At 35.3% G+C, this 24,143-nt stretch overlaps 1 protein-coding gene across 1 annotated transcript in view; it reads right to left on the bottom strand.

The window, feature by feature from the left end:
* The window catches only part of ITFG1 (integrin alpha FG-GAP repeat containing 1), a 70,677-nt gene that overhangs the window by 42,290 nt on the left and 4,244 nt on the right, over positions 1 to 24,143 (bottom strand). Inside the window, exons 4-8 of the mRNA XM_084294619.1 lie at positions 23,598 to 23,655; positions 22,517 to 22,591; positions 21,146 to 21,240; positions 7,123 to 7,181; positions 5,114 to 5,198 (exon numbers count right to left, since the gene is read on the bottom strand). Of these exons, the coding sequence (XP_084150745.1) occupies positions 5,114 to 5,198; positions 7,123 to 7,181; positions 21,146 to 21,240; positions 22,517 to 22,591; positions 23,598 to 23,655 (372 nt within the window). The remainder of the gene's footprint in view (positions 1 to 5,113; positions 5,199 to 7,122; positions 7,182 to 21,145; positions 21,241 to 22,516; positions 22,592 to 23,597; positions 23,656 to 24,143) is intronic.

The raw sequence follows: 24,143 nt of genomic DNA, 5'->3' as shown, positions 1-24,143 counted from the left end.
CCTTCATCAATTGAAATGCCATTTGTAATAAGCATGTCACAAAGCATTTCTGATTTATTTTAAAAAGGGCAATACAACTTTGTCAATTGTTCACTGTCCTTCAGTAAGGTTAATATACAAATCATCACCATCATGTAACAGAGTGGGGGCTACTTATTTTACAGGTTCCAATTTAGATGAAGCCTAAGGTCTACTACATTACTGTGTATTTCATATATGTAGACCTATATCTGTCCATTTTTCCATTAAAATATACATACACATATAAACATGTACATACAGAAATATTGTAGACCTTACAGACTCACATATATAGATGCACACAAATATATGTTTGAATACATTTTCCATGAAAAAATATAAATTATTGGAGTGCATCGGGCATAAGGAATCTTAGTACCTCAGTGCTTAGCTACTAAGACTATACACTAACATCTGTAACAGTTTCTCATGAATCACCAAGTTGTGGTGTTTTTTTAATTTAATTTTTATTTTATTACTTAACATGTTTATTTACCTAAATCGTTTCTACTCGATAGCTATTGTTCAACCTTATTAATATAAGAAAAGGAATCTAACCCCAAATTAGCTGTCTTTGAGTAACATACTAACTGAGAAATTGTAAACATACTCCCACCCCCACCTTTTTTTCCCCCTTTCAAAGGGCAGGTAAAGACTTGGGAAGGCTGGGAAGGTTTATTCAAATAAAACTTTTGGAAACAGAACATAATGTTAGACTAAGTCATCTTCTGAAACAAAAGATGCTTCGTTAAATGTATATATGATCAATAAATAAGAATCTTGGAGTGAGAAGCACAACGCTGCATAAATAGAAAGGTGGGTGTAAATGAGAAAAAGGCAGCTCAAATGATATACTCCTAAATTCATGCCTAGACTGGATGTAGCTCCACAGTCTGATGTGCACAAGGTTAAGTAAATAAGAAGTGGCAGAGAAGCACAATTCTTTGAGACCTTTAGGGAACAGAGAGCCCAGAACACCAGCTACGAGATACAGAAAATATTGAAAAAAGGGAAGAAAAGAGAGGCAAGCAACACTAAAAATACTGTAGGATGGGAATGTAACAAGCTTGTGACTGTATACTGAACATGTTTCTAGTCACAGCAGCTGCATCCCACTGTCAGAGAAGATACTTGCAGCATACACAAAGCAGAGCACGAGAGCAATGGTAGGTTCTGCTCTGAGGAATCATTTACATCATTTGATAAAAGCTACTTAGGTCGAAGGTAATGCAACCTTCTAATGCATCTCATTCCCCATTTTCCCTTGTGCTAGTCTGATTGGTTGTGCAATGAAACTTCTTTCAGGCCCCATTATAGAAAGCCAGATTACAATTTAAATTGCCAACCATCACACCTTAACTTCCTTTTGACTTACGACAATCATTATTTCATCATTTTTGAAACTGAAAACTGAAAAAAATGAGATGTTAAAGTCTGACAAACCATTTCTAATAAGGCATTTTCTTTAGCTCACTACACACAGAACCTGTACAATAGCTGCCTACCTTTTGAAGTCTCTAGATACATGCTGACACTGCAAAGTGGGTAAATGCAGTGTTGTTCTGGTAACACAAGATTTTGCCTCTTGGCTGTTAGATTGATGCAGAAAAAAAATACTGGATTGAAAGTTATCAGAACTCAACTGAAATACTTTGCAATGCAACTTTGCTCCCTCCTTCCAATTACTGTATAACCACATTTAGAGAAGTATTTAGGCAGGTTTTTTTATTTTTTATTTTTGGAGGTGGTAGGGCATTATTCAACTTCCATCAGACCGCGCTTCATAAATAACAGAATTTAAATTATATCACTTCATTACTCATGCACGTTGTTTTAGTAGTACATTGACTTCAGTATCCTCTAAAACTTTGTTCAATGAGAAAATAATTATTCATTGTCTTGTTTTAAATGAACGTTGGCAAGATGAAGAAAAAACTAATGCACTACTCAACTTCCTATCCACTGTTGCAACAGAAGATGAATTAAATACTGAAGTCATAATTGTACTCAAATAGTAATTTCAAAATCATAGCTGTATTTCCATAACTGTCAGAATACACGTGGCTTCTCTATCAACACACACATGAACACACTTACAGCACTCCTTTCGCTCCCTTAGGAAAGTTAAAACACATATCAGCATTGTGACATGCGAAGATAAAAGCCACCTTAACACCTGACTCAAAGCAAGATTCAAAAAAAATAACCCCTAGGAAGTTCATTCATGCCTAATTTCTTTCATTAATATCATGAATCTCTTCACATTTATTTTCCCTTATCAAAACATTCCCAGCATGGATACAGCCATTGACAATCTGTACTAAGCTTTTGTCAAGTTAGTTCCTTCAGACTTAATTACAGATGGGAATTTTTCCTTATCTTCTACATACAGAGATTCAAACCTCTGCAACCAATTACCTTCTATTGCCAACATGGCAGTCTAAAACCTATTGTATCCAATTCTTACTTGAAAGTCCACAAAGCACTTTTTTTTTTTTTTTTAAAAAAAAACTTTCTTCCCTCCTCTTCTCTACAATTGAAGACTGCAGAAAGCTGACCTAGAAACCACACAATTCCCTCCGCAGTTTCATTTAAAAAGACTTCTATGCCTAGAAACAGAGAAGCAAGATAGCTGCTTTACTTTTCCCATGCAAATCTCCTCCGCTTCTGCAGCTGAACAGATGACATAATATGACAGTCATTTTTCAACCCAAAGGACATGGAACATTCCTTCTTTCATATTTGTGCATATTTTGCCTGTTTGAAATGTGTCTTCTGTGTTTCAGCCATGTTTTAAGCACTCCATAACTAGGAGTCCTTGCATCAGATTTCTTCACACTTCCCTTTTGCATGCTAATTAGAAGCAACTGAAAGACATACCTATGCTCAGCCACAAAAAGGTCTAGAAAAATAATCCCTGTAAAGTTCTATACAGGTGTCCCAATAAAGCCTAATCTGATAATCAAAAAGGCATCTGCCTCCGCTAATGATTATGAGAACATCAGCTCACATCAGCCAAGGAAGTGGCACTGATGCCTTGAGAAGAGCATTTCTATGTGTTTCACGAAAATCTACATAACAAGAGCTTCATCAAAACATGTCCCAACACTGAGGAGATGGTGGAAAGAAAAACCATTAAAGTGTCTCCCCTCTTTCACCCTGGATGGGCTTGTGTCATCTGCATTCACCCGTGAAGATGAAGACAATAGTGAGAATGCAGCTGTTCTGGAAGAGGGAGCAAGGCCCTCATACTGCAAGATCTATGCTGGGTAGATACCCACCTTGTCTCTCATTGATGAAATGGTTGAGATCTTTTAGAATAATCAATTCCAAAGAAGTCAGCCACTGAAACGCCAGCATTGCCTTCAATAGATGGTATTGATTGTTCCCCACCTCTCTATTCTTGTTGCCATCCATGCTGTCCCTCTGCATTCGTTTCTGGGCATTTCTTAAGTTGCTGCAGGCGCTCTCTCCCATTAAATTTATTAATGTAAAGATTGTTCCACTACACCCTCATGTTGATGCTTCCTCTATGAGTTTGATGATAGCTAGCAGAGCAGTGCGTTACACAATTGGTGATGGAACTCAAACAATGCAGCTCCCTGCTGCTGCCAGCACGACACCAGCCAGTGTCACCATCACCTTGGCTGTACCACCACCACGCAGCATACCGCACTGTTACGGTGCTGTGCACTCAATGTATTCACATTTTCAAAAGTTTTAACTCTAACATCTGAGCCATTCTTCTCTTCTTTGCAAAGGCACCCCACAGTTTTTTAAAACCCCATTAATTATGATAGATTTCTAAAATTATGATATATCACTTGGGCTCATTAACTACCTAACACAGAGATGAAAATATCCTACAAGAAGATTGCTTTCCACAGTGCCATCATTAAAAAAAGATCTGCTATATCTGCTTAATACTTATTAAGACACATTATTCAGAACATCAGCTTGGAAAATAGTTACAAAAAATAACATTTAAAATTATTTTTAATTGCAAAAATGTAGTATTTATACACAAGTGTTTATATTTGTGAACATTAAAAGATATTACAAAAAAATATTTAAAAGGGTTTACAAAACACTGTAAACATTTCACAGAAGAACCTAGACCATTCTTCAGGTTTCACCTTACTTCATTTACTAATGATCTGTAAATTAATCCACAGCTGTTATATAAAGGGCTAAGGAAATTAACTGTCCAGCAGAGATGTCTTCTAGTTAAAAGTCAGGAAATAGCTTTTCTAGAATTCTTCTAGGTAGCAGCAGTAGAGCAGGAGAACTGGACACATTCTAATATGGAGTTGGACTTCATTTAAAAAGCTGTCATGCCCCCATGTCACAATTGTTAAAAATTAAAATAATGCAACAAGGTGACATTTGACAATGTTTAAAGACAGGCTCAGCCTCAACAATGTGATATATGAAGTATAATAAATTAATTCTTTATTAAGATAGATGTCACTGACACAGTAGTGTCAGCAGAATTAGGCCTGTAGTATTTTTTGGGTCACAAATTTCTTATCTTAAGAGCACACACAGTAAGTATTTTTTGGACTACAAAACCAACCATTGCTGTTGTCCATAACATGACACACACATTGATAAGCCAGAACTAATTGGAAAAAGTACCTTCTACTAGAAAAAGAGAGGCTTTCACTAACCCTTGCAAACAGATGTTAGTGAAAGTTAGTTGCATTTACATATAAATTAAGATTTTCTTCTGTCCAAAAGCCTCCCAGAATTTAAGATATTAAAATCTTACTATTTCAATCAAGAAAAAAAAACCTGTGCATTAAAGGAGGTTTTGCTTGCTTCAGAAAAAAATCAAAACACAATAACAAAAACCAAAATACATCTGATAAAAATAGGTTTGATACTGGTACAATAGCTGAAAGAACGTAGATATACATGAGTTAGACTATACTGGAAAAGCCACAGTTGAATTTAGCTGAATATATTAATAAAATATTCCTACACATTTCAAGATTTACAGGCCAATAGATGTAACACCTTAAAAAAGTAACTTCATAATTCAACAAAAAAGAAACACGAGATATGAGTAGTTCAGAAAAATGAAACTCACCAAAATCCGCAAACACAGACTGCCCAACAATCACCACACCACTGGGTATTTCTTTGCTTTTCCCAGCTTTAGAGAAGTTCCCATCCTATCACACAGAACAAAGATGACGAAGAAACTGAACTGCAAATCAAGTAATAAAGCTTGACTTTCAAACCAAAGAAAATACACTTCAATAAAGAAGAGCTTAAGAGCTCTTAGGTAAGAGAAAGCTTAACTGTGGAAAACTGCACTGCTTGGATAGTAGAACTGAGTTTTTGCATTTCTAATCTTTCGTGGAATCCTATGAATATCCAGTGGTAACGTTCTTCCGATAGAGTTGTCCCCATTTTTTTTTTTTTTTGTGTTATTTGAAACAGCCTGAGTTTTCAGCACCAAAATCTAAATCATTAATTATCTTGAACACTAACGTGTGTTTAGGCAGTGACATGCAATTTTACAGATAGTATTTAAAAACACACATGCTTCTGATTTTCCTTCTACTAAGGAAATCACGATTTTACATTATGTCTGGTTCAGGTCTTGTTTTAATTGTCTATTATTAAAATCTTGGCTCGCAGAATGTAATATTCTAATATTTCTTCAGAAAGTCAGAAGAGTGCTGGATTCCTGTTTATCATAAAACTGGATAACGCCTGGACCAAAACCCGTTTAAAATGTAAAGTTTTTGTAACCAAGTAACACAATTCAAGGCCCACTTTTGTAGTCACTGCAATCAGTTCATGAAGTGACACAGATACAACTATACATACCTAAGTTAAAAAAACCTGAAATGAATAGAGTCAGCAATATGTTAACTGGCTTTTAGCCTATGTACTTCATGAACAAAAAGTAACAAGGCCTTGGTTTGTTCTCCAGCTACCACCTTTCTCATTCTTGCACTCAAAATTCTTATACATACACTTGTTGAAAGAAAGGGGGATCATCAGATACCACTGATGCGAGAAATCCTCAGGTGGCTATAGTGAACATGTCACAGGATGCCATCAGTGACGAGATACATCTGCTGTATGACCTACCCAACTTGATCTATGCCAAGTTTGGCAGGTACTCATTTCATTATCTTACCGTTCCCTAAGCTACTTGATGGTGGTTCTTAGTCACTTCCTTCTCAGTAATTCCACCTAAAAGCATATGTAGAATTCCCTTCCCTCTGCAGCTCTTCCACCTTGCACTTGGCTCAAGCTTGGCCACCAGAGCTGGTTTCCCAGGACCATGTACAGGTGGATTTGACTATGTTCACAAGGAGACTCCACAATCTGAGCCACCTGTGTCAATGCTCAGTCACCCATCCACAAAAAAAAAAAAATAAAAAAAATCTCTGAAGTTCAGAGAGTTTCTCCTATAACAAAAAGTTCTCCTGTAAGTTCAGCAGTTTCTCCTATAACAAAAAGTAAACTTTTTTGCACAGATGTGAACACTCTTAACTACAGTAATTTAGGTTAGCATGTAGCCTAAGGGATGCATTTAGTTTCAAATTAATTAATATCATTAGTTGTTAACAACGATGTTCTTAGATAAATAAATAATCATTTGACCTGTTTCTGCCCAACCTTGAGTTACACTTGTGGTATTTGGTTAACATAGGACTTGGAGTTTTCTCAGCTGTAACTTGTGTACATAGTCAAATGGCTAGGAGTGAGATTTGGAACCTCTGTCCTGAAACATGGAATCACAGTTCTAAGAAAGCTTAATAAAATTAAATCTTTGAGACTACAAAAGTAAAAACAACTTATCATTGATTTCTTCATAAACCATTGTGCTAAGTGTCAGTAGATTACTACAACAGCTGATGACACAGCAGGAGTCCTGCTAATGCACGTAAAGTCAATCTGATTGGTTTCTTTTGCAGTCATGTTAAAAAAACCTGCAGGGAAACGTATGCTGAGTAAAAGATTTCCTTCAATTCGGTTCAATTCCTTCCTAACATCAGGCACGTCAGACAACCTTTAATGTTTTGTTTGTTTGATGTTTCTGCATTTTAACAGAATGGTTATTTGAGTCTCTCTTACCTTATTTACCCACGTCTCAAATTGAATGCTGCGTGCATTTGACGTAGTAAGGAACAAATCTGTGAAGGAAGAAAAAACAAGAGAAATAGAACATTTAACATTAACTGAAGAACATTTTTTAAGCGTAAAGAAAGAGACAGGCTTCAAAACTAAGAAAAAGTGTACATAATTATATTTTTTCAAGTCAAAATGAAAAATGAAAACCTAATAGGAGCCTTTTATTACATCCTTTTATTTTGGATACATAAATAACATATGCTGTTGACAGGAAGAGAAAAAGATGGAGAAATGTTTCAGGCTTCCTTTCCACAAAATTCTCTTAAACATGAAAACAGTGCAAAAGAGTGCTTCAGATAATTTATCTGATGATGCTACTTATAGAGGAGCTTATTCAGGAGAAGGGGAAGAAAGAAGTTCATAAAGGGCATCAAAAAAAAGAAAAAAGCCTGAGGGAGAAAATAAAGGATGATCTCTAGTGTACCGAAGATAAAGAAAATCACCCTTTAAAATTTAAGCACTTGATTTCTTTTCCATTGTCCTCCTTCTTTGCTTTCTAGTTTAAAATATCACTATTTGAGTTAGAACACAACCATCACTCTGTGGGCAGAAAAAAATGAATTAAAGAAAAAAGAATATTAATGCCATACCCTGAGGTGTTTTAGTGAATAAGCAGGTGGACTGCTGTACAGGGAATTTCAAATGGCATAATAAGGGGTACTGTCTTACAGGAAAAAGGAAAAAAACAGCACCTGAATATCAAATAAAAAAACAACAAAATGGAAACAAAAGATTTCGCTCAGAGGTTCCCCCTCCCCAATGGAGGTTATGTTAATTCTGTTCCTCTGAATACTTGAAACAGCAATTTCCTTTAGAGCACTCACGTGAAAAGCCTTATCATGATAATGTGCTTCATCGGAATGAATTTTATTGCTGCTTAAGCATTTCTTGAAGACAGTGTCAGAAGACATAGAAATGATCTGAAAATACCAGGGATGTAACTTAAAAAGCATTTATAAGCTCTGAATTTTGAACTTGCATGTAGAAGGAAGATGAAGCAATACTGCTGATTACCACTGGATATAAAACAAAACAATTAAAACTGAATACATTTGTGTGTGGGGAAGGGGTTGTTAATAAAAGAAAAAAACAGAAGATTGGAAGCCTCTTTTTTTTTTTTTTCCAAGACTTAAATGATCCAACAAGTATTTCAAGTAGGGTTGTAGTACATTCATGCTGCAATCTGCACTGCAATTTGCAATTTCTTATGGACTACGTCACGTACAGAGTATGCCACAACAGGCTCTTCCAATATCATATTTAAGTACACAGCAAATGACTAATATTTGATTAGCAAATATAATAGATTGCCTAACCTTTTGCAGACATTTTTGTTGGCACTGTACCTGTTTTCCCAAGCCATCTCTGACTCAGTTTCAGGCACTGCAGCTCTGACCTCTCACCTTTAATTGCTAAGCCAGTCCTCTCCCTGCCCAGTCCTCTGTGCAAGGAGAGATCCCGGGGACCATTAACACAGCATGCCTGCCGCTAATGCTATGCTTATGTGTTTTGTGGCTTTCCCAGAATTAGACAAAATAGCACAGCTGCTAACACAAGCCATAATTCACTTAATACTATTCTGCTAGAAATCTAGCTCTGAATAGTTGGTTATTACTAGGTTAAATAAACCCATCAAGTTCTTAAGCAACACAGTTATGCTTCTATGGTAGAAAACACCACAAAAGGCAGATATGAGTTATGCTGGGAGTATTACTAACTCCCTAGCTCTTTAAATCATTTTCAGTTAAAACCTTCAGTTCATTAAAAATAAGAAGAGCAAAAATCAAACAGCATTATCTCTTAACTGATTTAACATGTGATGGAGTTTTATTTTTTTAATTATTCTCAGTTTTAAAACCTATATTTATGCAGCATGCCATGCCAACTTCTTAGTAACAAACAATATTTCCTTCAATGGGTAAATGCAGTGTCACATATCCTTAAAACAGAAGGGAGAAATAGATAAATTGATGTGCTTCACATATTAATGGGAAGTCACATAAACATTACTAGGAATTAAAGCATCCATAAGCAGAAATACATCTTGTTTTCATTTGAGCTTTACAGAGTAAATGTATTAGTTACAGCTCCTCAGAAAATATAATGGCCATGTTTTACACAAGAGACATTCCTTATGGTTCAGCCCAGACAGAACTACAACAGGTCACAGAAAACCAGGCACTCAGCAGGGACTGGGCAACACGGACAGCCCAGTGAACTGCAAAGCTGTCAATCCTGACCTCCAGCAACAGCCACTAGCCGCTCACTCACATACGAGGGAGTTACGTGGAACAGAGCATGAATGGGTACTCTGTACGACTTTGTAGAAACATGCAACAACATCAGAAAAAGAAGTGATTTGCAGTGCATTTTTCTTATGCATTAAAAAAAAAAAAAATAAAAATTTGTCCCCTCATCCTCAGTCAGGAGCAGATTACGCTCGTTTTCTTCTGCATTCTTCCCCCACCCCTCCGTGATTTCAGAAGTATATAGAAATATTCAGAAATAATTGCACAGGGACCAGAAATAATAGAGAAGGACAAAAAGCAACAGGCCCAAAATCTGAGATGTTAGGACCAGATTCAAAAGCAGTGTTAAAATAAACATTAAACAAGGGTGGGGGGCCCCACAGTAGCTGGTTTGTCACACAATGATAATCGCAAGGAGTGCATTTAGCTATCTGCAGCGTAGGAGGAATAAATCAAGACACTAAATGTAAGTCAAACTACAAAGAGGTAATAGAAAGACAATAATTTAAAATGTCTCCAGTGTTTACTTTGCTAAGAAGTGGAGGTGCTTATAGGTTTAAAATCTTTGTTCAGACATTGTACAAACCAGGTATTTTAGTATGAATGCTTGCTTCATGGTTTGAGAGTAAGAAAACAGAGCTGTTTTCAACAACTGTACTTTTCTATGGTTTGCAAGGGATCAGTGCCGAGCATCACCTACTACAGTGGCTTTAAGATGAGGAAGTTCAGCAACATGCCTGTTTCATGCCTTTTTCACACTGAACTTCCTCCCACTGCTCAAACCACCCCCAATCTCTTGAAAGCTGGGAAATTACTTTTTGTTTCTCTGATACACTCCTCTGGCCCTCCTTGTCCCTAACTTGTTTACATGCTACACGCCCAATTGAGCCATCGCACCAAAGCAGCTCAGGCCTACTGTAATATTACACTGCACTGCTAAAACGCGAAGGCAGACAAAAATAGCAGACTATCTTCTGTAAATAGTATAGGTGAGCTAGTGCCACGCTGCTCCTGAGGTAAAGCAGCAAGCCGTGATTTCCCATATTCCCCAATTTAATACAACTATAGGAAAGCTTCCTGTAGTTCTAGAGCTAGCTGAACCAATTCACCTGCTACGTTAATGCCTATTGTCCTCCTTAAACCAGCTCACAAACTACGTGTTTCAAATTCTCATGCATGTTTTTGTGATTAAATCCTTTGGCACTGGAGTAAAATGAAACTTCAGTATTTAAAAGTAGCTTCCTATTTGGAACAAGCATATCATAGATATCAAAGGAAGCATAAGAAGAACATTTCTTTGTAACAGAAGTAGTGTAAAATACCTCAGACAATGTTACTTAGATACTTCAAGTAGCAGTTTACAAAATTTGTATAGTTTAGAATTGCAAATGTTTTCTCCAAGTCTGTAGGAAAGAATCCAAGCCTTAGAAAAACCCAGTCCTGCTTGGTAAAGTACTTTAGATCAGATGATTTCCAAAGGTTACTTCCAGCCTAATTTATTTTAGGATTCTGACTTTATTATATATGCTTTCAATTATTAGGAACAAGAACTCGTGAGACAGGGGGGTCCATTAAGAATGTGTGATATTTATATTTTTCTATACAGCCATAGCAAGTAATCTTGGCAAGCATTGCCTTCCCAAAGGAGTGTCTGTAGCAGGTGTCTTTCCCAACTGCTACTACACATTTCCTTAGCCTATCATTACCACCTTCCTTAATACAGGAGGGCTGCAGGAGAATATATGGAACCAACAAATGCATTAAGATATGTACTCGGTACTCGGATGACATGACAATGAAGGGATACACAGTTCATTTCTATAAGTTGTATTTTAATACACTAATTATCTTGAAAACAGCAACAATTTTGTTTTGCTTCTAGCAGAGCCATGAAAACTCAACACCTCTTTCCTACAAGGAATGCATCTCGTATTACAAACGCTAAGGAAATGTCACTTCAAAGATATGCTGCCCACTGCCTTTTGGAAGCAGTTGTGGTAGCAATTTCAGCTGAAGAAAACAAAACCATTTGCACATAGATCTGTAAGTTCTGAAAGCACAGATACCATATTAAGTGCTGGTCCATATGCTCTGTTGAAATGCTTATAAACCTAATGGCAGCACAATGTGAGTTATTTACAACCTGAGGTTATAAAATGAAATAAACTTGAGCTCAAGAATTTTTTTTTTTTTTTTTTTATCATTTACAGAATATAAAAGTGATTCTCCAGATAATTTCACTAAACCATACGTATACAAATGGATGCTAAAAACAGTAGGCACGTATGTATAACCCTCTGACTATTATAGATTCTGGAGATACACACTGAAAATGATACAGAGGAAGAAAAAAAGTCAGTTTGGCCATTCTCCTACTGCCACTGCCAGATAGAGAACACTGGGTCAGTTGCATGGACCACCAGACTAGGCCTGCAAGGGCACTTCTTCATTTATGACATGATGTAGAAAAGGTAAGTAAAATCCTTAATAACTGGGATAGTGGAATGTCCTCATGTCAGTCTTCCCAAAATTTAATGCTTACAGCCTAACTGAATGGCTAGAGCTATGAAAAAGCATCATCATTAGGCAGGAAACGTTTCTCTTGAACAAATGCGAAGTGACGCGTGTCACATATAAATGTTCTGCTATTTTTGATTTAGCAGGCAATGGTTAACAAAAACAACACAAGTAATGGGAAAATTCATAAACCAAGTTCAACACCCTAGAAATAAGAAAAAAAATCAAAGAGGTTACCCAGCATTTTAATCCATGAGACTGAAACCAAATCTAAGTATATACTAAATACATAATACAGAAGATGTCTGACACAGGCTATGACACAAAATCACGCTATCATTTTACTCACAGCCTCATTTTCCCTTAAAAGTGACTTGGTGAGGAAATTTGGCTATTCTTTGAGTTAGTTGGCTTAGTAATAAAATGCTGCTATCCAATCCCTAGTACCACTAATCAAGAGTAAATACATATACCAAACGCTGAATTCAGCATTCATTCTTACTAAAAAAAGAGCTAGGTCACTATGAAAAACATTGCCCCAAATTGTCAAATTCTAAACCAGTTCTACCCCCACTTCAGTTTGTGCAAGTGGCTCAGCAAGCATAACTGAACGTTAGATAAAGTTCAACACAGAGCTAGAGAGACAGCTTAGAAGACTTCAGCCCAACTGGAAAAATTCAGACAAGCTTACTAAACAGATAGTATTCCAAACCCTACTTCTAAACATTAATTTTACTTATTAGCACCACTAAGAAATTACAACAAAGCCAAACTACACAGAATCTGCTTCAAGTTCACTTTTAATTAACCTTGTTCTTTTCCTTCACTTTTGAGTGTTATAAAAACCAGTACTATTTATAGATAGAGTGTTCATTTCACTAATAACTGATTTGACCTTTCTGTTTAATGTCAGAGGGCTTTACTTCAAAATTAAAACCTCCAGCAACTATAGTTATCTTCAGAAACCACCAGGGCATAAGCAATATTCTTAAGTTATAGCTTGATTTCACATTTCCTTCAGAAACTTCAGTTAATAAAGAAAAAAGCCCCCCCTCTTTTTTTTTTTTTTTTTTTTTTTAAAGTGCTATCAAAATGCATGAAGAGCAGTCAGAGCTTTCTCCTTACAAAACAAGGTTTTAACCAATTAGACCGTGCACGTGTGCATGCCAACTGTGTCTGAAAGATTTTTCATTTATGTGGAAGACTAGCTGTGGCACTGCACATTTCTAATACGTGCAACATTTAACCAGAAGTCTTGTGGACATGATCATCTGCTTGTATGTATTGGCATATGTAAATAATGTATTGAACTAGAAGTCTTTGCTGTAAATTCAATTTAAAAATAGAAAATATCACCACATTACAGCTTTTTGGTTTTTTTTAGTCCCTACACACACTTCCAATATGCACAAACCTAACTTTATACAAAAACACTATATACAGCCAGTCTTATTTCTTTACTACAAGGAAATAAGAAGCCAAACCTTTATATTGGCTACATTTTGTGCCTCTATTCGTAAGTTGTTCCACTCAAGTACAGCAACCTTTTATCATTTATTATTCAGATTTGTCTGGTCAAGTTGGCATTAGCAGTGTACTAGATAACATGTAATATATCTACTGCCTATCTGAAATAATTTAGCTTTTACAGTATGTATAGAAGTACAACCACCAATGCTAATGAAGTTATGAATTAGTTGTCGTGAATTTCTGTTGCTAGTCACAAGAAATAGTAGTTACAGGACCCACTCCTTCTAGCCACTTCATCCTGTGAAAAATCTAAGCAAAACCAAAAGCACTTTGTGTGTTCCAAACAAGCTAATTTGTGTTTACAAATCTTTATGAAGTGTGGTTATAATAAAGGAGATTTTAGATTCCTATGTGATGTGCTCTAGGTGACCCTGCTTGGCAGGGAGGCTAGACCTGATGAACTCCAGAGGTCCCTTCCAACCTCAACAAGTCGGTGTGATTCTGTGATTATTTCTGCTTTTCAATTTTCATCTTTTTCTTTTCAAATGCAATAAACATTTACCAGAACAGCAAATAAGAAAGATGATATACAATTATAAACAATATAATTAAGCATTTAAATCTCTTTTCATTATTAAGAATGACTGCAGAAAAAAAAAAAAAACAAAAAACAACCAACATATGTACAGATTTAAAAGCATCATTTAAATAGAAAAGTTCTAAATTAGTTTTATGCCAAACAGTTATGCGTGTGAATATGCAGACCACACTGGACTATTCCTCTGCTTTTTAGCACTCATGAGTCCTCAGACAGAAAATTCTATTTATTTTTATAATAAAACCAACGATGTTGTTTCAAGCGATGGAAAATGACCACATTCAGCATTAAAGTATTTTCAGAACACATTTTCATGTTCCATGCTTCCCTACCCAACAAAATACTGGAGTCAGAACCAGTTTACTTTTCATCTATTTGAAATTGATTACCATAAAAATATCATATTATCAGTATATAATGAAAATCTCCAAAAGGAATAGCCTTTGAGATATTTCATTATAACAATTTTAATAACTGCTAAGCAGATAGCAGAGGTGATAGGAATCTTTTAGAGGGATTAGGCAAAACAAGTTGAAATGGCTGTTTCTTTTCTCTAGAGATCCTTACTTATCTTTTAATACTATTCATGACGTAAGCTATGATTAGGAAAAGAAGCAATGGCAGAAGCAGACCAATCCCAGCAGCATCAAGAGAATTACACAGCTAGTGAAGTAAACAACTCTGAGCTCACCTTATGAAAGGGAGCTGGAACTGCCTGTGTTCCTGCACAGTGTTCAGTACCATGTGAAGTAATAGAGATAACCAATTTGGGAATAGTAACAATAGTTAAAAACGCAAAAAATTTATATACATGTTTGTTGAGAATGAAATTTCCCATGTATCTTTTATAATACATCTTTTGACTCCATTATATGCTGTAAACTCTCAGGTGAGCTTTGTTATCTGAGCTTTAAACATATAGGGAATTAAAAATGAAACAGTGACCAGGTATTACTGAGTATTTATTTTGGGAAAGAGAAAAATGAAGAACAATTTGACTTCAAATGAAGACAAAAGATTTGTGTATATACACACACTTCTATTTTAAAATACCCCTCAAGCTAAGTTTTAAAAGGCCAGATAATTTGTTTACAAACATAATGAGCCTGGTTATTTTGACAGAGAATAAACACAGATCTACTACATAAAACAGTAGCTTTTATGACAATATTATAGGCAGAGAGGTTACCAGCTTCCATCAAAAGCCAACCAAAATTAAAGTACAATTCAATGAGAGTCTGACATCAAGCATTAGTGTCTTCAGAATCAAGATGTAGTTGATTACAACAGAGAAACACCTGTGGATTGAGTGATTGGTTTTCAAGAAAAAACACCTACATTTATGGGTTTAAGCTACGTGGGAATCAAAGAGAAAACACATTTTAAGTGTTCTGGGACATTAGGTTTCTAGATTCCTAAAGCAAAACAACATAAGAAAATTAACCATCAGAAACCAGTAAAGAGACTAGCAATTAGCTTACAGCAAGCTGTTTCTGACTAATGATTTTTCCACTTTATTCTTCCCAAAATCAAATTTATGAATTTCCCTTCATTGTCTGCAAACAGTTCCAAAAATATCTGCAATTATACACACCATGTGCTAGTATTCAAGACGAGACAGGTTGCAAAAGCAGTATTTCCAAAACTTTCAAATCACATAACCCAATAAGGAACAAAATATTTAATACATTAGATATTTTTTCATAGCACTCAATGATACATCTGTCACTATGAAAAAAGTGACAGTATGATTGAGAGCCCAAGGCAGTTTGTCTCATACATTTAAACATTACTATTATTATTTGAAATATTTGCAGAACTATGGCCTGATTTCTTAGCAGACTTGTAACTAAGTCAAGACAGATTTATTGTTAATTACTGTAACAAAAGTATTACCAATAAAGTACTTCAACTTTGGCTTGGAAAGACAGCATTAGCCCTAATAGAACATCTGATATTTGAATATGATTACTGATAATTAAAACAAGATACCCAGTAAGGAAGAAGAAAAAGGAACATAGCAAAATTATCACTAGCCTAAGAATTTCAACTTTCGAGAAAGCACTTTTGATGCATCTATGAGAGTTTACATTACAACAAAAAATTTTTTTTTTTTTTTTAAAACCAGTCTTGGCCCCAGTTTCCAATTTTAACACTTCCTCTCAATATTTACATTCAGGTATTTCAACTGTGAAATCTTCAGGATGATGACCATGTTGGGAATAGTGTTTACTCAATAAAACAGTACCATCTCCACCCCCTAACACATCTGATACATATTTCCAAGAAAGACCGAGTTCCTATTTACTTCAAACTGAGTGAATACAAAGGTAAGTTACTTTTTACTCCCATTGCTCTAAGTCTAAATAGTTAAATCCTGTTCAAATACTTCTTAAGTCATGTGATATAAGTCTTTCAGTTGGAGGATATGACATTTTTAAGGCAAGCCTCTTACCTGAGGAGTCTGCTTTGGACATGCTCACCTCAGACTGTCCTGCTCTATAAAACACATCTGAAGTTAACCTGTTCAGACAAGCCTATGATTTTTAGCTTCAATATTAAGTTCTTTTTAACAGCTTAAGAACAAAGTGTGATTATGCATTACTAGACACCTAGTAACCTCTTTCAAACAAGGCTTAGCGCATTTCTCTCATCTTTCAGTGTATCGTGGTGCATACACAAACATCAGCATTGATGTAAGGTACAATTCTGATCTAAATGACTGGGTTGAAAGTTCTGATCCTTGGCAATTAATAAGTGGGTTCTGGAATAGAGCCGTACAATTCAGGTGGAAAGGAAGAAAAGCCATGTGAATGAATATTTAAATACAGCCAGTGTCTCATCCATTTACATATATAAAGTGTCGCAATTATACATACTTATTTCCTCCTTGCTGAAGTCATTAAGACTTGGAATTCCAAATTCAACAACACTGTGTCATTTTTAAATATCTACAGTTTTATTGTTGAGAAACCATCAAGCTTTTTATGTAAACGCACAGTTAATTTAACATTTTTCACCCAAATTCATATTTTACTTTTAACTGAAGTATAAGAGATGGAACTCTAATGAACTGTTGACTAAAAATTCAACCATAACACTGAAATGCGCACAGATACACCTATCAAAGGACAGAAGTATTCACTGTTTTTATCTGAAGTTCAGTAATAATTTCACTGTTTTTAAATTCTAAGAGGTAGAACATTTCTCAACAGGCATAAAATTTTGTGTGCTAATGTAGCAGGGCACATCACACTAGCAATTTGCATCACTTCCTAGAGTCAAGAAGGTATGTAAAGTGTGATTATGAGATAAAAATCAGTACTGTCGTAACTTCCTATACGGCTTTGAAAACATGCAATATGTAGTATTTACAACAATTACTTTTTGAGAATGTAGGTGCATAGGTGCAGCCCAGTGAGGCTGCATAGTCTCCATCCTCAGAGAGGTTCAAAACATGACTGCACATGACCCCAGGCATGGCTCTAGCTCCACTTTAAGCAGGAAGGTTGGACCAGACAGTTTCCAGACACCCCTTCCAACCTCCACCGTTCTGTGAACTCTAAGTTCCTCCCTAGAGCAACACGTACAGAACACACATGGAGATGACGCTTGGAAATTTGGTATTTATTTTCTCCTTATCCACAAAGCACAAACAGACCCTTCGGTAAAAATTTTATACGGCACATTTTTACATGGATTATATAAGATTGCTAGCCTAACTCAAACTTACTTACTGAATTAAAAATTGTAAAAATCTACATGATGCTTTATTTTAAGACAGCAGCAACATTACTATCTGAAACAACCTAGTTTAATTCTCACCAAGAAAGATTAGTATTATCTTTGTTCTTGTTACTGGATTTGTAAAATCCTTACACAGTTAGCCTTTCATGAAGCATTGTCAGGGATTAAGAACATCTTTATGAACACGTTCTCGTATAAAGAAATCATAACAATTCAACTTCATTTCACCCAGAGCAGAGAAGCGTGCCAATTAAAAGCTCTGTTTTGAGGGTTTATATCTTGGCAGGTTGAAAACGGATTAGACAAGAAACTAGCAAAAAAAAAATTCTTAGCTCAGAGAGGATTTTTGGTTTTTCTTTTTCCCCTTTTCTCTCTTTTTTTTTTTTTTTTTTTTTTAAATGTCAAGCACACTCCAAATCTCCTAAGCTGTTTATAATAATGGAGTTGCCAAAAATAGCCTAGCTAAAAAACACTGAATTGGCTGCATCTGTTACAGAACACAAAGAGCCCCAAAACATTGAAGAACATTAGAAAAAGGCCTTAAAAAAATAATAAAAAAATGGGGCATTCTGGAGGTTTTTATTTAAAACAAAACAAAACATCAGTGCATCCATTTTAGGTACAACTGTATCTTCATATTCATGAATAGTGGTACTACCAATGAGTAAATACTCTGATTTTTTCCAGAGAACACCACAGCAGCAGTAAACGTCATAATAACATTAAGTCTTTTGGACAACAGGATTTCAGCATGCAGACTATACCCCTGCATCCTTGCCAATACCTCCCTCTTAATTACTATGATTGTAATCTGCACAAGGACCTATGCTTAATGAGTTTTGTCCCAACTCAAGAATGGTAGCGCAGGTTAATACTGTCATAAGAATCACCTCATTTTCATTAGCTCTATCTCAATCAACTAACAACAGATTCCACTGACTCCGCTGAAAGGTAATATAACATCAATGATGCTCCTGGGCTGCCACAACTGTGCAGAGCAGGAACAGAGCTCATGAAACAGGAGAGACATTTAGATGTACTGCAAAGTCTATACAGACTGTACAGAGTGGGACACAGGACCAGTTAGGCACGTACTACAGCAATATCAGCACCTATTTCAGCAGTGTTTGGCAGACGGCATTTAGAAACACAGTATTACCAATACTGTGTAGGCAGGTTTTTTTTTTTGTTATTCTGCTTTTACTTAAAAAAACAAAACAAAACACAGCTGAATAGCTTTATGACTCCTTCTGAGTCATTTGCCAAACCCTGTACAACCTAACACAAATTAAAGGAGGCACTGTGAGTACACCAAACAGGTATTTTTTGGAAGAGGCACAGTAAGTTTCAAGGTGCAATTTCATGTGTGGCTACAGGCAGACTACAACTGCTGCTACTAAAAGAGAAGAATCAGGTTCTCTCTGTGCTTACACTGGCTCTGGCAACCCTGAAACTTGATTGTGACCTGGATCAGTTTAATAACTCAAGTGAAAATGAATCATGCTCCATGCACCCTCTCTAATACATTTCTTGAGCAGTCACTACAGTGGATGAGAGAGAAGTGCCATAATTGCACGGACAGGACCAGACGATTGGTGGCTTTTCATTTTGGCAGCAGGCAGTCCTGGAATAACGTGTCAGTCACAAAATATCAAATATCACTGGTACGGCATTATTTCTCTGCAACATATGCATCACTCACAGTTGGTCTAGTTTTCACAGGGATCACACAAAACAACTTGTAATTCCCATCTTACTAGCAAAAAGTTATTCTAAATAAAATAATTCTATGGTGATATTTTTTTTTCCAGCATTCTTCTCAGAATGAATTATTTTCCTCGAAGCTTTCTTTAGGCTGCTCTAACATAAGACAGATTCCAGCCTGAGGAGTTATACCCATGCTCTTACAAGTAAATAGAAGTCAACATCTTGGAGTGGAAATGTTCACTTCTATAGAAGCTTCTATTCACATTTCCAGATATGAATATAGATGTGAATCTATAAAAGCTCCCAGCACTCCCCCCACAAAGATGCTGACAACTATTTTTTATTTTGCAGAGGCATCTCCATATATCACCAGCACTAACAGGAACTCTCTGGACATTTTGTAGACCAACTTAGCTGCCACAGAAAACTGAACAATTTTAGCAAGAGTGCTCAAACTGTGATTGATCTACATAAACAACTTAGAGTTCCTACCTTTACCTACCTGTGAGCTTTTATGTCAATATATTCATGTTAAAAAGTTACCTGGGTTGGCCATCTACTCTGCTCATGCCATTAAACCAAAACTCCAAAGGGCGTATAGGGCTAAGTGCCTTAGAATTGGTTATTACATTACACTGATTATAATAAGCAACCATATACTTGATTTTCCAGTCAGAATTTGCACTTGACAGCTTCATGCAGCAATGTGCCAGAAATGAGTATTAGTTTGACTATGTGCTAAAGCAATTAACTTAATACATAGAAATGAAAGGCATATTAATTAAGTTTATGTGCTCTTTCCTCTCTCGTTCCCACACTACTAAAAAGGAAAAGGAAATAAGCTTTCTTTCCAAAACTACCATATATAAGTTGACTTATAAAGCATATCTATCAGAAGAGAAAGCATTTCAAAATCCATTTAGCGTTTTAAGAAAATAAATGAAGTTTAGCAGGATGTTTAAATATGCTTTGAGATACAAACCAAGTATGGAAGCGATAAATAGATCCACTGTACTTGAAGGCTAAACTGCATTGCGTATTTCACCAAAACAGATAAAAACAACAAAACAAAATCACCAGCAACAAAACAAGAATACAGTTTATCAACCTTAAGAAAAATCTTCAGTATTTTTTGTGAATACTGAATTATAAATAGCTTTTAGGATTGCTCATATAGTAATAGAATAAGAAGTCTCAAATGCAATTTTCTCAGTGATAGAATAAACTATAACAAAATGGAATTAAATTATATAGAAGTCTTTAAGAAACAAAGTAAGTCCAGTGTTGAAAATACTCTTCTGAACGAAATATAGAACTATTTCAGACTAAAGATGCGGAAAATGCAGCAAAGCACCTGATTCAGTTGCAAACTGAATACTAGAGTACAGCATCACTAAGAATAGGAAACAATGCTTTGATGGCAAACAATTATTCAGACCAAAATAAAAGTGTGATAAAAAAAAAAAGATTGCCAGAATGAATAAAAAGCATTATTCAAAATGCAGGTAAAGATTAAAAATCAAAAGTAACAAGGTCATAATCACCGAAGAGAGCATTCTAGATCAAACTCTTTAAAACTGTCCATGACATTGACTGAAATATTAGAAGAAAATACACAATACACAATATTTTATTCATGAATAATTTTAGGAAGGTATTTAATACTTTTATGACTTACCAGCTGTGAAGTCATTATTTAAATCTATAAATGCATGAGAGTGCGGTATATACATGCTACTTTGAGTATCTAATGCAGCATGCCATGAGAAGTTTCTGCAATGCAAGAAGAAATAACAATACATTTCATCAGTACTCATGGATTGTTAAGCATAATATTATACCTTTAAAAATTAAAATAAATCATGTTCTCCTAATGTTAAGTGAAAATTACTACTTAGCTTACGATACACTAAATGACTACAGTAACTGTTTGAAAGGTTTTGCAAAGGATGATTCATAGAGGATGGGCTTTGGTTAGATTCTATTAGGTTTCTAAAATAGTTTTATTTGTACAGAAAAGCATCACTATGCACAAAGTGAAGTTTAGAGCCTTCACTTCCACTATAAATTCGAAACACTGCTCCCTTCCCACAAGTACTTTTACTATTGGTATTACTTTTGAAATCTACTTTCAGATCAATTAAGATGAACAAAACCAGACATAATCACATGCTGTTAAAGCAGCTCATGCCCACTACATGTAAAGCGACTTGATTTTCAGTCATTTAGTAAAAATCAGAACAAGAATTAAGCTATCACATTAGGATAGATAATAGGCTGTCATTTCCCAAGCAGGTGATAAAATATATATTTAATTTAACACAAATAAGAAAACAAACAAATCAAGCAACCCCCTCTAGCCCTCAAAGAAAACCCCAGACAAAACAAAATGGCATACACTGTTGGTTTGTTTTAAAAGTAACTGAACTTCCAGCAAACCTCCCTATTAGCACCGTATTTGAATATAAAAAAAGAAAAAAATTTGAAAGGCATAGTGGTTGAATCAAATACATTACTTTCAGGAGCTTTAGCTAATACACTCAGAAAAATCTCTATATGCAATACACATCAGCAGGGCAGTTATATTACTGCTTTCTAGAATCACTTAGTTTATTGCAGTGACATGATTAGCAGCTTAGTCCTCTTTATTGCAATCATATCACATAAAACTGTAGCCAACTCAGACTACTCTTAATGACAGCAAAGTGGCTGTCATTAAGACAGCCACTCCTTAACACAAAAGATTCAATACAGAGAACATCACTTGCATGTACTTATTTTGCAACTCAAAGTTGTCTACCTTTTGCGGCAGTTTTCATTTTAAGAAAATTTTTCATCAGTTTTTCATTTTATGAAAACTAATAAGCCAACCAAATACTTTCCTTGCTAAAAAGCTCAACACCTTTACATAGTGTCATAGAATGCTTAAAGACACACATGGGATGCAGACTTGTGTATGCACAGTTCCAGTCTCATGTCTCTTTCATAAGAACAGCAGCAGATGACTGAATAAATTATCGAAATTGACACTAATAAATATTGAGCTTACCCGCCTATAAATATCTGTGGCTTACTTGAATCGCTTGTGACACCAAAGATGTCAGGAATCAAGTCACCATTAAAGCTGAAAATGAAAAACAGTTTCAGTATTACCTTACTCATTACAGGAGACAAAACTGGTTGCTCTTTTCCTGTATTTGGTTAGCATTTTCCCCCTAAGCAATGATTAATTTTCATCTGTGTAGTCTTATCCAAGTTTTGCCTCTTGCCTGAGCTGCTGATAGTAGTATGCTTCTTCGAAGATTTAAAACTCTGCCACTCATTTGATTTTGCAGCTGTATAAGTCACTTTTGTTACTTAACATGAATAATAATTCTAGTTATTTTGCTTAAAGATTTTTTTCAGATTTAAGATGCAAAACAGATCAAAACCTTCTTACTCAAGTCTCTTACCTCCTCCACCCTTCTAAAACAGACATTCTCCAATTTCCAGAAATGTACCTAGTTTTTGCCTACATGTATGCTGCATGGCAGAGGCTTAGTGAAGACAGAATTCCATCATCACTGGAAGATGAGGTCTCAGCAGCATAATCAAATAGAATCACAGCTTATTTGACATTGGAAATAGGGCTTAAATATAAACTGAAAACATAATGTACACTGCTTACAAGAAGTAACAGCTTTACATAAAGTGAGCCTAAATTTGCTCCTTCCCTTGACATACCTGCTCCCGTCCCTCCCTGCATATAATACATGTACAATAATACATGTACACACATATTTTACAGTCATTTTAATGAAGAAATATTTTCACTTTGATAAGCCAGTAAGGTGACTTGTTACCTTCAAAATTAACAAAAAAATAAATGGCTCTTTTTCTGCATAAAACACCAGGTAATGCAATTTAAAAAAAATAAAAGCTTATTTACTATTGCAAGGCTAATATAATATACGAGATTTGTAAAGATGGATGATATGTTTCAATGTCTTTTATTAGACCAGTTGACATTAAACAAGCCACCCTCTACTTAAAATGAGAATATTTGAAATTTTAGTGTTCAAATATATGCATCCAGTAGCTGTTAGTCACTGTTATAAAACCTTTTTTCTAAAAAGACAAGCAATACTTACTCCATTACTAGAGGCTCATCATGAAAGGTCTTATTTAGCATAGTTTTATGGTTAAGATCTGAAAACAGAAAATAGCCATTTGATTAACTTACCAACATGTTAAAACAGTAACATATTTCACAAGTACAATCCTTCTACTTATGTAATGATAAAAATAAATAAAATCAGCCATCACTGAACATGCACAACTAAATGGTTTCCTGAGATTATGCATAAATTTAAGCTTTTAATTTCAGATAGGAAATGCAAGTAATAGTTGAAATGCTGAAGCTAGTTTCTCCTCTCTCTCCACTAAAAACATCCAACAAATTATTCTAAAGAGATCATAATGAAACATATTTTTGTGTGTGACCGCTATCCAATACACATACGAAATGTGAAATAGTTGGAACGAAGACACTCAAAATTTAACATTGCACAGAAGATCTGTCTAATGTTTTGTCACAATAAAATATATTCCTAACAATATACACTGTGTGTTTGAAATAAGGATTAAAGGTAGACTACCTAAATTGGAAATGACAATTCTAAGTCCTAATCAAGTTA

Source organism: Netta rufina, assembly GCF_964035555.1.
Source record: "Netta rufina genome assembly, chromosome: 13".
Lineage (NCBI taxonomy): Eukaryota > Metazoa > Chordata > Aves > Anseriformes > Anatidae > Netta > Netta rufina.
This window is presented reverse-complemented; position numbering and strand designations above follow the sequence as displayed.